Source organism: Mustela erminea, chromosome 9 (genome assembly GCF_009829155.1).
Source record: "Mustela erminea isolate mMusErm1 chromosome 9, mMusErm1.Pri, whole genome shotgun sequence".
NCBI lineage: Eukaryota > Metazoa > Chordata > Mammalia > Carnivora > Mustelidae > Mustela > Mustela erminea.
This window is the reverse complement of record NC_045622.1, coordinates 87,136,957-87,154,197: the sequence shown is the minus strand read 5'-3', so window position 1 is coordinate 87,154,197 and position 17,241 is coordinate 87,136,957. Positions and strand designations below refer to the sequence as shown.

General features: G+C 37.8%; 1 protein-coding gene across 4 annotated transcripts in view; it reads right to left on the bottom strand.

Annotated features, from left to right (window-relative positions):
• Positions 1–17,241, bottom strand: part of TRIM44 (tripartite motif containing 44) — a 106,319-nt gene that overhangs the window by 47,051 nt on the left and 42,027 nt on the right. For all 4 annotated transcript variants that reach the window (XR_004288970.1, XR_004288969.1, XM_032356459.1 and 1 more), the window contains 2 exons: positions 13,914–14,153; positions 938–957 (listed from right to left, as the gene is read on the bottom strand). Coding sequence is in view for 2 of the 4 variants with exons in the window: in XM_032356459.1 (XP_032212350.1) it covers positions 938–957; positions 13,914–14,153 (260 nt within the window). In the remaining 2 variants the exon portion in view is untranslated. The remainder of the gene's footprint in view (positions 1–937; positions 958–13,913; positions 14,154–17,241) is intronic.

Sequence of the window (17,241 nt, the reverse complement as noted above, 5' to 3'; positions counted from 1 at the left end):
TAAATTCAGTAAAATTTACTGTATTGAAGGGAGAAGGTTCACCAATGTATCTGGCCCCAAACTATAGCCAGAGAAAAACTTTGCATATTGGAGTTCTACTTAAAGCTCGTTTACAAAAAAAAAAAAAAGGTGGGGGGGAGGGACACTTCTGTTAAAACTAAAGCTTGCATAGCAGCGGCCTAAATGAACTCCCCCACACCTTCCAACCAGAACAGTCCTTGATCCTGTTTGACACAGGACCCGCCTGGATGTTTTATTCTACTTTGTATTTGTACAAATACCCCTGGGCTGTGTGGATGGCAAAGCTGCAGCATGTTCTAGAGCCTGTTCTCACTGAGCAGCGTGACAGCAAAGGTAAGGAAACCAAACTCTAGGTTTACTGTAAGGCTGAGGCAATAATGAAACACTTCCAAATTTCATGTGGTGATACAGAAGCAGAAAGGAGCAACTTTTTTCCCACTAAACTAAGTTAGGAAACATAATACCAATGACCTAGGATTCACAGTATCAGTGTCTCCAGTCAGTCACAAAGTTGTTATACTCAGAAACAAAGAGTATTGGATCTAAAGCCCATTAAAAAAAGCAATCCAATTCCAATCAAGAAAGAACAATGCAAAAGTTTATCTAGGCAGTCCACCTGATAGCCTAATTACCATTCAAATACAGTGCCTACTCTTCCTAACAAGGTATTCTGAAGTAACTGTCATTACACACTTTACAGTCCACCTTTATCTGAAGGTTACAGGCAGGAAATGGCACAGATGGGGAGGGAGATGGGAATCTTAGAAAATAAGATTTTCAAAGCCCTGGGCTCAAGATGCTGATCCCTTTTCTGTGCTGTTCTTTGGTTGTCCATATTTCATGGGGCATTAAAAGGCCACAAACGTCACTCTACTTCAATTCTGAGAACAGACAAGCAGCAATAATGTGATCTTACCTGGGTCCTTCCTCGTCACCCTGAAAGAAGCAGAAAGAAACAGAATTAGAAATCAACGGTGGTACAGACAGTTTTAGATTTCTTTCTTTTCCCTCTCCTCTCGCAACCTGAAAGCAAGGCTTGTGCATTTACTTTAACAGAGACAAACCAGCAGATGTCCAAGGGCTAAGACAAGGGCTAATATAATCCTATGCTCAAAATGCCCAGCAGAGATCAACTGATAATTTGCCCTTGCAAGCAGATAAGTGAATGCACAGACCTAGGAGGCCTAAATAATAGACTTGCCTTTTTATTTGTGTGGCTGGCAGCATTTAGTTCTGAGCAAACTGAGAGCCCAAAATAGCTGTAGGTCTTAGGCAAAAGCTGACCAGTTCCAAAAGCATCAAGCTGTTTCCTTCAAAGATTCATTTCTGCCTTGGTCTAGCATTTTTCTCTCCAAACATGAACACAGCAACTCAAATATAGGGCACACTGTGGTAAAAAGGGCACTGAACTGGGACTCAGAAAATTGGGATTCTAGTCCAAGCTCTATTATTTATTAGCTATGTGCCCTTGGGCAAGTTAATTAATTAATCTGAACCTTGGTCTTCTCCTTTACAAAAGGAGAGCTCTGACATTTGATGATCTCCAACATCCTTCTGCCCAACACTGGTCTTTCGCTTTTTCTCATTCACAATCTACAAAAACAATGTGTGCGGGCTATCTGTGCAGGTAATGCGTGCTCTGAAACCTAACTTCACCAGTGACCAGACCAGAGTCCTTTCACTCCCTTCTTGTGATCACACACGATTTTTCAAAGGATTCTGAACCCCTTTCCAAGGGACCTGACTCCTTCATTTGGTGATGGGGTATTTTACATCCTTTCTTTTTAGCCTTTCAGGGTTGGTCTCAGTAGAGAATGTAACTCCTAGTTGTGGATAATTCCCCAGGGCACTTAATCGATTTGATTGTTCTTATCGGGATAAAGAATGAACTCCAGAGTCAGACACGCTAGGTTCAAATCTTGACTCCATCAACTCACTTGCTGTGTTATCCTGGTCACGTTTTTTTTTTTTTTGCCTCATTTAACTTTAACTTCCTACTTTGTAAAATGGGGGTAATAACAGCCCCTGTATCATAGGATGAAAGGAGGATTAAATGATTTAATACATACAAACATCTAGCACAGTGCCTAAGACACAGGATGCACTTAATAGAGCTTAGTTTCACTATTCGTAACAATTCAGTATCATAAACTACTACAGGTGAACAGTCAGGGTAAAGGATAATGACCTAATCTAGGAACTCCCATTCAGGAGCAGGAGAAACATAGAAAGAGATAAAAAATGAATAATGTTAAGGGCTCTACCAAAGACATAAACAGAATGTTTGAAAGTCGGAAGGAAATTGATAAACAGTTGCTTCAGGAGAAGGAGGAAGAGAGCACTTCACAGAGAAGGTGATACTTATATTGGAACCTGAGGGATAAGCAGGTCCAGGATGGCAACAGATGAGTGGGAAGGGCAACGGACTAGCAAGAGCAAATGCACAGCAATTAAAAAAAAAAAAAAGTATGTTAAAGGAATTTTGAGTTTGATGATACTAGAGAATGGGGATGTGTCTGTGTGTCTCGGACAGGGGTTGTGGCAGAGACGGCAGTGCTGTGGGTTGGAGGGCTGGTAGTGCGGCTGAGGTAAAGGGAGATTGCCAGGCCCCAAGCCTATAAGGACAGCTATAGCCAGAAAGGGGATTTAAGTCAGATTATACACTGGACGTTGGATCAGGAGGGCATTTACTAGACGGATCAGGATTTGCAGTACTGGTCAGGGTGCTAATCATCCACACTCTAATGAGAGAGAAGCGGGGCGGGTAGGGGAAGGAGGGTAGAGGGATGCTGGGAGTTTTCTTTGCATTTTGATCGAGTGGATGTCTTATGGGAACTATAATCTAACAAGGAAAAATTCATATAATTTAAATTTAATATAAGTTACATAACTATCAGTGACTTAATTACACCTCAACACAAGTTTTCAATTACCTTTGGGTACTCAAACATAATTGTCTAGGAGAATCTTATGGAAAAAAGTACCCAAACTTTCTCCTGTGCTTTAGAGCGAGTCCTCACAACTGTGTGTCTTGGCACAGTGGTTAAGAGATGATCTCTCTGACCTGCCGAAACATGGCTTCATATTTACGTTCATCTATTCCAACGGTAAAGCTTTTGACATTTGCCTTAACTTTTTTAAAGTTCAGTTTCCTGATCTCCACATGGAGATCCTAATTCCTACCTTACAGGGTGGCAATATAGATGAAAATAAATGAGAAAATATGTAAAACACTAAGCAAATGTCTGGTGTACTGTAAGTGGTCGACAAATGGTGCTCATTATTGTACTTTCCCTGAATTAATTACTAACATCTCTGGGGAGAGTGAGGAAGGACAGAGAAGATGGGATACAAGACTGCTTCACATGCATCCATTTCTACAGCTTATAGATACGTGGCTGTTCAGAAGCAGTAACACTATCACAAAGCATGGGGGAAGACTAGGTGAGAGTTTCACTGGTGAAGGAATGAATAAACACACACACACACACACACACACACACACACACACGGCCATTCTGAATGGGTCATCAGACACTCAGAAGATTGCTCTTCCTTGTAAAAGGTGTGCATGCTATTCCCTCCTACTCTGAAAGCCTACGCTAACTCCTATCCATTTTATTTTTTTTAGATTTTTGTTTATTTATTTGACAGAGAGAGAGGGAACACAAGTGGGCAGAGCAGCAGGCAGATAAAGATGGAGAAACATACTCTCCACTGAGGAGAGAGCCCGATATGGGACTTGATCCTAGGACCCTAGAATCGCGACCCAAGCTGAAGGCACCTACTCAACCAACTGAGACACCTAGGCAACCCCCACCTTTTTTTTTTTTTAAGATTTTTATTTATTTATTTGATTCCTATCTATTCTTGAAGATCAAGCCTGACTTGGAAATTTTTTCTCACTGACAGACTGAGTGGAGTAATCCTACTCTGTCCTCCACAATCATATCACTGGGTTGGTACTTAGAGCAGAAAACCAAGTGACGGCACCATACAGTGTCTCCCTCTTAGGATTTCAATCCCTTGAGAAGAGAAACTGTGTAACATTAATCTCTTTATTCACTGCACCTTACACAGCACAAGGCCCATAATTAATAATTACTCAAAAAAGGAAAGGAGGGAAGACAAGATAAAAGTAGGACTTAAGATTAATTTCTACCCCCCCATTACAAATGGATCTTGGTTTCAGAGAATATTAAAACTGAAAGTTTGCTAAACACAGGCTTCTATTTGCTGAACACCAGCTTCTATTTAAATGACTTCTCAGGTTAAGCAATGTTCCCAAATCCCTCCATCAACTACCCCCAATGCTCTTGGCTGGCAGGCTACATTCTAGTACCCTGACACCTTTTTTCTACTCCCACCTGTGGAAATGTCTGTTCACCCACAACCAAATAATTTTGCTCCTAAGGCTGTTTAAATCAGTTGAGCTTGTAATTATTAAAACACGTTTTACTAAATAACAAAAAGTGAATGCAAGAGGGAACCAATGGTTCCATCCAAACTACGCTGAATGCTTCCAAAGCATTCAATAAAGCTGAGTTACTTAAAAACTGCTGTCAACTTTGATGCAGGTGAGACACATGCATAATATTAGAAAAAATAAAGTATGAAAGTCTAGGATTCCACATTCAGCTTGCTTCAAATGTTATCCTGAAACTGGACCTTATAAACAGTGCAGTAGGGATGTGGTTTACGCCAGAAAAATAACAATCCACTCCAAGCAGCAAACCCATATTCTCAAAGGCCGTGAGTCAAAAATCAAAGAAATATACAGATGTGTATCTCAAGTTTAAAATATATGTTTAGGGTATGCACATATCATTCTTTAAAGACTTTTATCTATTTATTTCTTTGACGGAGAGAGACAGCAAGAGAGGGAATACAAGTAGGGAGAGTCGGAGAAGCAGCGGGCTCTCTGCTGGCAAGGAGCCCGATACAGGGCTCAATCCCAGGACCCTGGGATCATGAGCTGAGTCAAAGGCAGACACTTAACAACTGAGCCACCCAGACACCCCTATACGTATCATTTTTAATGATTTGCTCATTTGAACTTTTCCTAAAAATCATCTCATGTAGTTCAGTACTTTTCTCTCAAAACTAGACAAAAGATGGAAGTATCATGACATGCAAATAAAAATAAAGACACCATTTTTTAATACTGACTTTGGCAAAGAAGTTATAAAATTCAGGCAAAAAAATGAGAGACTGTCAAAACTGGTGATAAAATGTACACTGATATAACCATTCTGTGGACAGTTTACAAATATGTACAAGACACTAAGAAACATCCATACTTTTGACTTAGTAATTACATATGATTTATAAATAAAGGCATGAACTATAATGTAATAAATGGCAGTAAGGAAGTTGGAAATAACTTAAAATAACATAAAAGTTAAGTTTGCACCACTGATTCGGGATTCATACATTATGTTTCTGGACAATTTCTGGTAATATGAAGAAAATTTAAAATATAATGTTAGGAAAAAAATAGCATAAGGGGATGAAGATATTAACTAAGCTTACTGTGATAATCATTTTGCAGTGTATGTGTATATCAAAATCATCACACTGTATAACTTGAACTTACATATATGCCTATTTTATCTCAAAAAAGTTGGAAAAAGAACAAAACACATAGACTAAAAAGAAAAAAGAAGAAAAAAATATCCGAATCAATTTAGTGTGTTTGCTTTCTGCTCTGTCTATAAGTTTTTAACATTCCAAAACAAGTAAGAAAGAAATAACTTTATTTAGTTACTTGAAGAGGAAAAAGACCATATCTCATTAGGCCTGTGGGAATGGTATTGAAACTTCTCTTCTACGCTATATTCTCTAAGAAGACCCAAAAAGATTTATTAAAAACACATTTTAAAAAAGAAATGTGACCAGGAAACCTTGTAATATCTGGACTTCTTCAACCAGAAGCTCTGTGATTCTACTTAGCGTAATCAAATTCATCTGTACCAAAGATTTCTTAAAATAAATACGTGTTAATGAACTGGTTTTAAAATGATTTTCATAAATCAAAGGCAAATAGCACTTCAGCAGGTGGACTATTTACAACTTTTGTTCTTAACAGCTTTACTGAGGTAAAATTTATAATAAACTTACCTATAAATTTATAGGTAAATAAATAAAATTACCTATTTTCAGTGTATATTCAGTGACTTTAAATTTATAGTTATGCAACTATTATCACAAACTTGCTTAAAAACTATATACATATACAGATATAAAATTATTATACTTTCCTTAACTTCCTTAACAGCATATGATTGATTAAAATCATCACTGTCTTACAGTGTTTATAGCATATGTAGATTTTCTACTTAGCGACTATAACAAAAAGGGAATAAAAAGTGTTAATTGGCCTATATAGTTTCAAGGTATCTACAATTTTTTAAAGATTTTATTTATTTATTTCAGAGACAGAGAGCAAGCGAGAGAGAGCACAAGTAGGGTGAAGGGAAAAGCAGACTCCCCGCTGAGCAGGGAGCCTGACATGAGACTCAACCATGGGACTCTCAGATCATGAACTGAGCTGAAGGCAGATGCTTAACCAATTGAATCACCCAGGTGTCCCTCAAGGTATCTACATTTTATGTGAAGTGGTACTGTAGTAATTTTTAGTAGGCAGAAAACTTCAGGACTTATATGTATATTGTATATGTTACATATATTACAATACATATGTTACAATCCACATAGAAACTGTACGAATTAAGAACAAAGTAATAGAGCTAAAAGGCCAAAAATATATTAAAATGGAATTCAAATAACTTTCAATATTATAGAGGGCACGGATTGCATGGAGCACGGGGTGTGGTGCAAAAATAATGAATACTGTTATGCTGGAAATAAAAAAAAAAAAAAAAAGAAAAAAAAAAGTCTAAAAGAAGGCCGGAAAAGACAAGAGGAACAGAAATAGGAGGACAAGCAGAAAACAAATCATAAAATGGCTTACCTGAATTTAACCATTTTAATAACATTAAATGTTAATGAACTGCACACTTCAATTAAAAGGCAGAGATTATCAGAATGGATAAAAAATTATAAGAACCCAGCCACACACTGCCTAAGAGACACACACTTTAACAATAGATAGATCAAAAACAAATTGATGGGGACATACCACGAGAATAGCAAGCGTAAGACTGGATTGGCTCTACTAATGTTAGATAAAATAGACATGAAGACCAACAGTATTATCTGAGAAAAAGAGGGACTTTCATAATGATTAAAGAGTCAGTTCATCAGAAAGATATAACAATCATAAGTATGTATTTGCTTAAAGAGACTTTCAAGACACCTGAAGTTGATAGAATTAAATGGAGAGCTAAGTAATTCCTTAAACATCCTTGGAAGTTTAACACCTCTCAGCACCTGACAGAACTATACACAAAAATAAGTAAAAATGTAAGTTATTTTAATACCTAATTGATATTTAAGAGAACACTATACCCCAAACTATAAAATACATATGCGTTCACCAAGATAGACTATATGCTGGGCCATAAAACAAATCTCAATAAATGTTAAAAGCTTGAAACCATTCAAAACATGTTCTCTGACCACAATGGAAAAAATTAAAAATGAGCAATAGTATGACATGTAAGAAAGTCCCTAGTACTTGGAAACTAAACAAGACACTCACAAATAATCAATGAGTAAAGAGAAAAAAAATCTGAGTAAATGAATAATATTTCAAACTGAATGAGAGTGAAAATAAAACATTGCCAAAGTTTAGATTCAACTAAAGCAGTGTTTAGAGAGAAAAGTATAGTTTTGACAGCTGACATAAAAAAGTAGTAAAAGCAAACATCTACAAAGCTAGAAAAAAGAACAAGTAAGCTCCAAATAAGCAGGAAAAAGGAAGAGTACATTTAAACAAAATGGAAAAGAATAAAATTAGCAAATCAAAAAGTTCTTTAACACTAACAAAATTAAAATGGTAATTAGACTGTCAAGGATAAAAAGGAGAAAGTCACAAATTATCAATATCAGAAACGAAAGATGGGTTATAATTGTAGATGCTAACAGTTAAAAAAAAATCACAAGAAAACAGTATGAACAACTTTACACTAAAAAGTACAACTAAATGAAACCAACAAATTCTTTGAAAATTACAATACAATTTAAACAAATAACACAATTTAAATACAACACAAAAATTTAAATAAATGTGAGATCAAACAAAATTTGAATAGCTCTATATTAAAGAAATTAAATTGGTTATCAAAAACTTTCACACAAACTCCAGGATAGATGATTTTGCTGCAAATATTCCCAAATATTTAAGGGAGAAATAGCACAAATTATACATAAACTTCCAGAAAATAGGTGAGGAAGGAATACTTCCAGCTTGTTTTCTGAAGCCAGCTAACCCTAATACCAAAGTCAGACAATGATGTTATAAAAATATAAAACTACAGGGGTGCTTGGGTAGCTCAGCGGGTTAAGCCCCTGCCTTAGGCTCTCTGCTCAGCAGGGAGCCTGCTTCACCTTCTATCTTTGCCTGCCTCTCTGTCTGCCTATTTGTTATCTCCCTCTCTCTGTGTCAAATAAATAAATAAATAAATAAATAAAATCTTAAAAAAAAAATAACACCAAAAAACAAAACAAAAAAAAACTACAGATGACTATCCCTCATTGAACACAGACCTAAAAATATTTTTAAAAGATTAGTGAATTGAGGGGCACTTGCATGGCTCAGTTGGTTAGACACCTACCTTCTACTCAGGTCACCATCCCAGGGTGCTGGAATGGAGTGGGCTGCCTGCTTAGCAGGGAGTCTGCTTCTCCCTCTCCCCTCTCCCACCCCACCTGCACTCTATTTGCTCTCTCTCAAATAAAGTCTTAAAAAAATAAATAAAATAAAAAATTATTAATGAATTGAGGGGCGCCTGGGTGGCTCAGTGGGTTAAAGCCTCTGCCTCAGCTCAGGTCATGGTCTCAGGGTCCTGGGATTAAGCCCTGCATCCGGTTCTCTGCTCAGCGGGGAGCCTGCTTCCTCCTCTCTCTCTCTCTGCCTACCTCTCTGCCTACTTGTGATCTTTGTCTGTCAAATAAATAAATAAATAAAAATCTTTTTAAAAAAATTAATGAATTGAACCCAAATAATACATAATGACAAAATGGGAGTTTATCTTAAGAATGCCATGCTGATCTAATATTGTAAAATTAACCAATATAATCAGCCATTACAATCAAATAATGAAAAAAACCCATGTAATCATTTCAACAGATACAGAGCAAATCTCATAAATACTACATTCATTCACATTTTTGTTCCCCATAGTTAATTGTGTCATTTCTCTCTGGCTACTTTGCTTTCAAGACTTTTTCTTTGTCCTTCCTTTTCACTACTTTGATTTTGATATGTCTAGGTACGGATTTCTTAGAATTTATCTTGCTTAACTTCTTAAATCTCTAGGTTTGTCTTTCAACCAAATTTTAGAAGTTTTAAGCCATTATTTCTTCAATTTTTTCAGCACCGCAACCCTTTTCTTCCCCTACTGGACATGGGCGACATGTATGCTAGATCTTTCTTTATTGTCCAACAGGTCCTTAAGATTCAATTTCAATTGTTTCCAATCTTTTTTCTTGGTTGTTCAGATTGGATCTCTATCTTCAAATTCACCAATTCTTTCCTCTCTTATCCCCAATTTGCCACTGAGCCAATCTAGTGAATCTTTTATGTCAGTTATTATATTTTCAATTCTAAAATTTTCATTTGGTCCTTCTTTATATCTCCTATTTCTTTGCTGAGATTTTTTATTTTTCATCGGTTTCCAGAGTTTGTTATTGCTAAGTCATTTTCAAAATAGTAGCTTTAAAACCCTTGTTTGATAATTCTATACTCTGTGTCCTCTTGGTGACGGCATCAGGCATCATAGTGACTGATTTGGGACTGTATCCTGAACATTCTGAGTATTTAAGAAGCTGGTTCCTATTTAAATCTTTTATTCCAGTAAGAAGTCAACCTATTTAAATTCAGAACACATATCCTATTACATTAATGAGACACTGTGTGTCAGCTATACTCCAATTAAAAAAAAATAAACAAAATGAAATGAAAATAAAAATAAAAATTAGAATTAAAAAACAGAAGAAGAAGAAGGAGGAGGAGGAGGAGGAGGAGGGGGAGGAGGAGGAGAAAGCAGACACGTGTCCTGGATCAGGTTTGTGGATTGTGGTTCAAATGTCAATTTAGTTTAAAAGATTCTGCAGTGCTATTCTGATCTGCCCCCCTAAGATGACTACCCCCTAAGATGACTACCGTCTCCACAGTGCTGGCTGGGGAGTAGGAGGGGCCCAACTCATTACTATAGGAAAGAGTGCAAGGATAAAGTTCTACCCACCGACCTAGCTGGGGAGGTATAGTGCCTAGTTAAGGTAGGGTGGGAGGGAGGAGTTAGAGCTCCATCTACAGTCTCCAAAGGGGAGGGATACTATTTCCTTCCTGACACTGCACGGCAAGGGGTAGAAGTAAGAGTTCTACCTTTAGGCTCCAAGGGAGACAGACAGCACTGGCTACTGAGATGGGCAGGGATGATGAAAGAAATCTGACATTTACCTAAAGGCTCCAGGGAAAAGGAATGATAACTCGTTACTGCAGAAGAAGACAAAAAAGTACGTTTCCTGGGGTGCTTGGGTGGCTCAGTTGGTTAAGCAGCTGCCTTTGGCTCAGGTTATGATCCAGGTTCCTGGGATTGAGGCCCGAATTGGGCTCGCTGCTCAACAAACAGCCTGCTTCTCCCTCTCCCTCTGTCTGCCGCTCTGCCTACTTGTACTCTGGGTCAAATAACTAAATAAAGTTTTCAAAAAAGAAAAAAATAGGTATCCACCCCATTGGCTCCACTACTGCAAAGCCAACTGGAGCTGGGAAGGGGTATAGCTATATTCATGGTGTGTGTCTCCAGAATACGCAGGATTGGTCAAAAGGTTTCTCTATAGCTGAACTGCCCTTTTCCTAGTTCTTTGGCTACAGAGAGCAGGATTTTCTTGGAGATTTTCTTTCTGCCCATGTTCATTATAGTTTCCAGTTTGCAAGGCACCCAGACCAGGATATACAGGAAGCAAGAAAAATTGAAGGGAACTCTGCCATGTAATTCCTCAAATTCCAAGATCCCTGGTCAGGACCATCTTTTCTCACTTTTGGGAGTCTTCTAGTACATGATTTAAATATTCTGTCCAGGGGCACCTGGATGGCTCAGTTGGTTAAGCATCTGCCTTCGGCTCAGGTCATGATCTCAGGGTCCCAGAATTGAACCCTGTGCAGGCTTCCAGGTCACCAGGGAGTCTGCTTCTCCCTTTCCCTCTGCCCCATCTCCCACTCATGCTCTTTCCCTCTCTAATAAATAAAATCTTTTACAAATAAATAAATAAATATTTTGTCCAGGAATTTTTGCTGTGATTAGTAGAAGTAATAAAGTAAAATATGTTTACTCATCTTGTTCAGAATCAGAAACTGAAATCTGATTTTAAATGCATCAAAAAATAAGATGCACTGAAGAGTGGAGGGCTGGAAAGATGGCTATGTATAAATCTTGATTCAAGTATATTAAAATGTTAATGGTAGAATCTACGTGGAAGTATATGGGTGTAATCTGTAGACTCTTCTCAACTTTGCTATATGTTCAAAAATTTTCATAATAAAATGTTAGGGGGAAGAATCTTTTGGCCAAGTTTGAAATGCAGGTGATTAAAAAAAAATCCATAATGTGCAAAAGAAAGAAAAAGAATTCCTCTGCTGAGTGAAAGAGAGGTACTGGAGATTTTCTCTGATCAATAAGTTACCAGATTAGCTGGAATGAGAGGCTATTAGATGAGAACAGCTCTTTGTAAAAGCTCTAGCCAGCTGAATGCTATATTTTGTTTTTAATAGCTTATTTTGTCCACAGCCTGGTCCTTAGGCCTTGTCAGTTTTGCATCCCTAAGGGTAATTCCATCAGAGTTAATAAGCATAGTGCATTTGAGCACCTAAAGTGGTTAGAGGATGGTTAAATACTGGGGAGGGACTAAATTCATTACTTGAAATGAAAATAAAAGAGTGGAGGCTATCTCTCAAAAATAAATCTTTATTTTTGGAAAAAAAAAACTAGTAATAATAAATGTGGAGTTCCAATTTGGGGGGAATTTGGGACAGAGTTATGCCACTGATCCCTTGGGTTAACTCTGGTTGAAATTTTTGTTTAAGACACACAGTGACTACTTCCACACTATAAAAGTTCTCAGGAGAGCACCTTGGCGGCTCAGTCAGTTAAGCATCTGCCCTTGGCTTGGGTCATATCCCAGGGTCCTGGGATCAAATACTACATCAGACCCCCTGCTCAGTGGGGAGTTTGCTTTTCCTTCTGTCTCCTCCCCTGACACGGGCTCTCTTTCCCAGAAAAATAAATAAATGAAAAATCTTAAAAAAAAAAAAAAAAAAGTAAAATCAAAGGTCTCAGGAATGCAAAGCTGTCTAGGGCACTGATTCTCATCATTTTTCCCACATATACAAATGGACACTTGACATACTGCACATAGTAGGGAAAGCAACATAAGCATTGGGATAGCCCAGACTTCAATCTGAATCCTCGCTCTGTTTTCTAACTAAATGACACTAGCTCAGGGTCTCCAGTTCTCTGCATCTCAACATTCCATCTGTAAAACAGAGATAATGAATGCTGATATAAGGGTTAAATGAAATGATGAATATAAAGTGCTCTCTTGATTATCTAGAAACTTATTTAGGCACATACTTTCTTAATTCTGCGGAGGATAAAATGAAAAGAACAAGACTTACTCAACTCTTTTCACCCACTGATGAAAATTAATCAAGAACTCTGGATGAGTGAAGCAGATAACTGTCCAACGGTCTCTGACATTTTCTGTCAGGATGGCTTGGACAATACCTGTCTCCTGAATGATAATCTGGCTCTTCAGTTGGCTCACTTATTCTGTATTTATTCTGTATACCCAGGCTCTCCTGGGCCAAGGCAAGACTGCTAGCTAAACAGTAAGTACCGTGAGTCAGTAGCAGTCCTGGAGAGTCTGCAGGACTCCCCTAGGTTTTCTTCTAGAAGGGCCTACCCTTCTGGCATAAGCTTGACCAGAATTTTCAACATAACACTATGAAGTCTTAAGAAAAAAAGCTTTTCCCCAGTGGCTGAAATACAAGTTCTATAATACTTTTTTTAAATGTCTATCTTAAATTTTATTTTAGAATTACTTTCTAAATGCCTGAAAATGTTGTTTGGTAAAATGTGTAAGACTTTTTTTTGCCTGTTAGGAAATAACAATGAATACAGATATATTTGTAGTGATTCAACATTCACCTGGTGTCTTTCATTCACACCTTTTTTGATCGTTCCAGCGCCACATGCCTCCTTTAATCTAACAGTTATGCCCGCAATTTATGCAGCTGGCTCCACATAAAAACCAGGCTGAGGCACCTTTTCACTACTCACAGAATCGGTCCAAAGCCTTTCATTCTGGCCTGCTTTATGCGCCACTTCCTGACATTCTCATTCACCCTGTTCTCATCCCTATGATGACTTTATTTATAGGCTCATTTCACAACTTGGAATCTGTCAATTGCCTTCTTCTCTGGCTCTAATTTCTGGCTTCCTTCCTTAACTGTGATTAGTATTTGCCCTACTAACTATACTCCTTTAAGTCATGGTAGACAAATATTTTGCCAGACCCAGTTGCTGGGTGCAGGCCCTAGCAGCCAATACTTCCACACTGGTTTACACACCAGTCTAACCACCTACACCCTGAGCTTTCAATTCATTCATGTTTAGGGACCACAAAAGAGAGTTTCCAGAGCTAACAAACACAACAGTCAGTTTCCTACTGTTTCTCCTGCTACTAAAATTGTAGGCATTCTCCTTTACCTCTGCCTTTGGCTCAGCTGATTCATTAGAGGTATCAAGTTGTTCCTTGGCTTGGGCCATCTGAGTCATCAACCTGTCCATGTGGGACTGGATGTCTGCCAGTATCTCAGTCACATGAGCAGTGGCCATTGCTTCCTGGATGTCCACCAGATGAAGGGCCTTCTGCTCCTCATCAGCAATCACTTTCTGAACTTTCTTAAATTCCTGCTGTATGAACACCTTCATCTGGTCCCGGGTTACCTGCAGAACACAAACAAGTAAAGATAATAAGTTGGACTTACAAAGAAATGGAAGATAGAACTGCTACTGTAAGTGCTAGGCAGTCCTGGCCAAAATATAAACCAACCAGGTTCCTATGTGGTCCAGAAGTTTTGGGAATATCCTCTAAACAATGTTCCCATAATACTGTTGATAATTTCTTGTTGATAATTCCTTTTGCCTTTTTAGTCTTTAGGAAGTAATTCCTTATCTTTCCCTTTTTGCTCTTCCTTTGGTTCATTTTTTATACCAGCAATACCTAATCACTTTTTAACAATTTAATAGGTGAGTGTAGATTATAAAAAATGAAATTCTTTTCTCTCCATCTGGATACCATTTTTCTCTTTGGAGGGTAATTACTATTAACATTTTGGTATGTATCCTTCCAGCCATTTTTCTTTCTAGTTATACATATATATGTATACAGACAATTATGTTGGTTTTTATATAAGTGGGTCACAGTGAACATTAGGTTCTGGGTCTTGCTTTTCTATTTAAAGTATGTTAGTACATACAGATCAACTTCACTCATTATATTATTTTTAACATCTACATGAGGTGGATATATACAAATATGAATATTTATATATATAAATAAAAAGATAAAGCATAAACATTAAATATTTTCCTTCTCAATGGAAATACAGAATATTTTCAGATTTTTGCTATTACAAACGACATTGTAATGAACATCCTTGGATACATCTCTTAATATTCGCTTAAGACTTTTTTAGAGACTGCTAGAGTCACTGAGTCAATTTATTTCATACTCTAAAAATACTGACTGATACAGCCAAACTGCCCTCCAAAACAGATGTACCAATTACATTCAAGAAGGTGTGACAACAGGCATTTCTTTATACATTCACCAATATTAGATCATGTCAAGCCTTAAAATGTTTATTCTCTGATAAGTAAAAATATATTATTGATTTATTTTGTAGCAACCACTGAGCATATCAAATAAAATATGACTATAGGCTCTATCTGTCTGGGGCATAAGCTAAACAAACAAAAGCTAGAACTAACAAAATAAGAACTTCTAAACTCTGTATCCTACCAGTAACTACACTTACTGATGCTTTTTCCCAACTACATGCATTTTAGGAATATTTTTGAACAACTCTGTACAGTGAGTAACTACAGGGAAAGGGCGGCACAGTGGACAAAAGGAGAAAGGCCATGCGAGAATTTTAGAGCTGAGAGAAACAGCAGCTATCATTAAGGTGAATCCTTTCTTTGACAGATAAGGGAAGAGTGGCAGCGGCAGGACACCTGTAGAAGATGCAGGGACCACCAATCTTCCTGCTCCCAGGCTGGTGCTCCAGGCTAGAACAATCTCCGAGAAGGAAAGCCAAACTGGGAAAAGCTTTAACTCTGACTGAGGAAGAGAAAGTCTACAGAAGAGGGGACGATGGGCCATTTTTAATTAGCCTCTTAAAAACTGAAAGAGCCTTGATACTTTAAGCAGCTTTTGTAACACTGCCATAATAACGTCCAATACAAAATAAGGCCCGTAGGACACGTCTCTATTCACACATCAAGTGACTAAGTGACATAAGCCTCATGAATTCATTATACTCTCTGCAGGTACTCTTCCTGGTGTGAAAGAAAAGGGGAGGGGGAGTGTTAAATGTTATTAATGTCTCTGCAAATCTGTATCAGATTGAGAATTGTGATTTGTGTTTATTTATGTTGTTCCTTTTTATTTTTAGTGTGTTAATTTCAAGACTGTTATGCTTTATGATGACCTTTTATGAATGGATCTCGAACTTTGAAATAAATTAGGTATTATAAAGACCTGAGACCTTCTCTTACAGACTAAACCTAGGAAATTTTAGCTAAGAGATGAACTTTTCTGAATGCCTGAGAAAATCTCTTTAACAGTTGCAAGTGACTGAAAATGGGGAACACAATAAAAACGGACTCGTAACCTATTTTACCAGCCCTCACACACACATGTGGTTCAGGTCAGAAGCTGACGTCAGTCAGGAAAGGTGTGGCCAGACTGCAGTAGGTGACTAAATCATGGGGCTTTAAAAAAAAAAAAAAATCAAATTCTCTATTTCTTGTTGTTTTACACAGGTTTTTCAACCTTTATTTTGTACAGTTTATCTCATACAGATCAGGCCACAAATAAGAACTGAAGCCAGAATAATCTACTCTCCAAAACCTGTATCCTTTTCACCCCCGTTCTCTACTAATCAACAAAAAGATATTCCCAAACCGAGTTCAAAATAGTAAGAACACATTTTTGGGTCATAGCTTCCATTCAAATCCCGAGGCCAAAGGACAGACTCCCTGGGGAACCTGGCATATAGTAGGTTCAGTACTCTGGAGAATGGACTCTTAGCAATGGCAGGAGTGAAAGAGCTTTCAAAACTCCCTTTCAGGCTTCATTTCACCTCCCTGCCACCAAAATTCCATCCTGCTACAAACTTCACAGTTCTCCAAGAGCAGCAGACCCCTTCCATCAGCCCCGGCTACCTGAGAGCCACTAACATCATTTCTGCGTAGGTTTCTTAGAATTTCTTCGGCTTCTATCCTACACCTCCTCAAAGGTGAGAGTGACAGTCTCATATTCCTGACTGTACTACATACAGTGTTAGTAAAAAGAAAATTCTACATATGCAGATAAGGGAAGGCTGGGTGTATCACAGAACAATAAAACTGGAGCTGTTAAGCTTTTTTAGAGCCATAGAGCTTCACTTACCCTAAACAAAATCTTAATGTAGAACCCTAAAACACAACAGAACTGAAAGTACAAGTACTCTAGTTAAACGAAAAATTTCTCCCGCCTCCTTGAAGGAATTCCTGGGCACTGGTAGTGGTCTCCAGGAAAATCTCCCTGCAATACCTGGGTCCCCTACACAAATGAAACCCTAACAGGAGCTGCCTCCCTTTGGTCAGTGCCCTTAAGTTGATGAAACTTTAAAGTCCTAGGGTATGAGCCAGTTGATATATCTTGGTTATCGTTGCATTAGGCTGAAAATCTACATTACTACTTAAAGATAGCACTTTACTAAAATTACCTAAACACAACATTATAATTTGAAAAACTGAGTGGCTT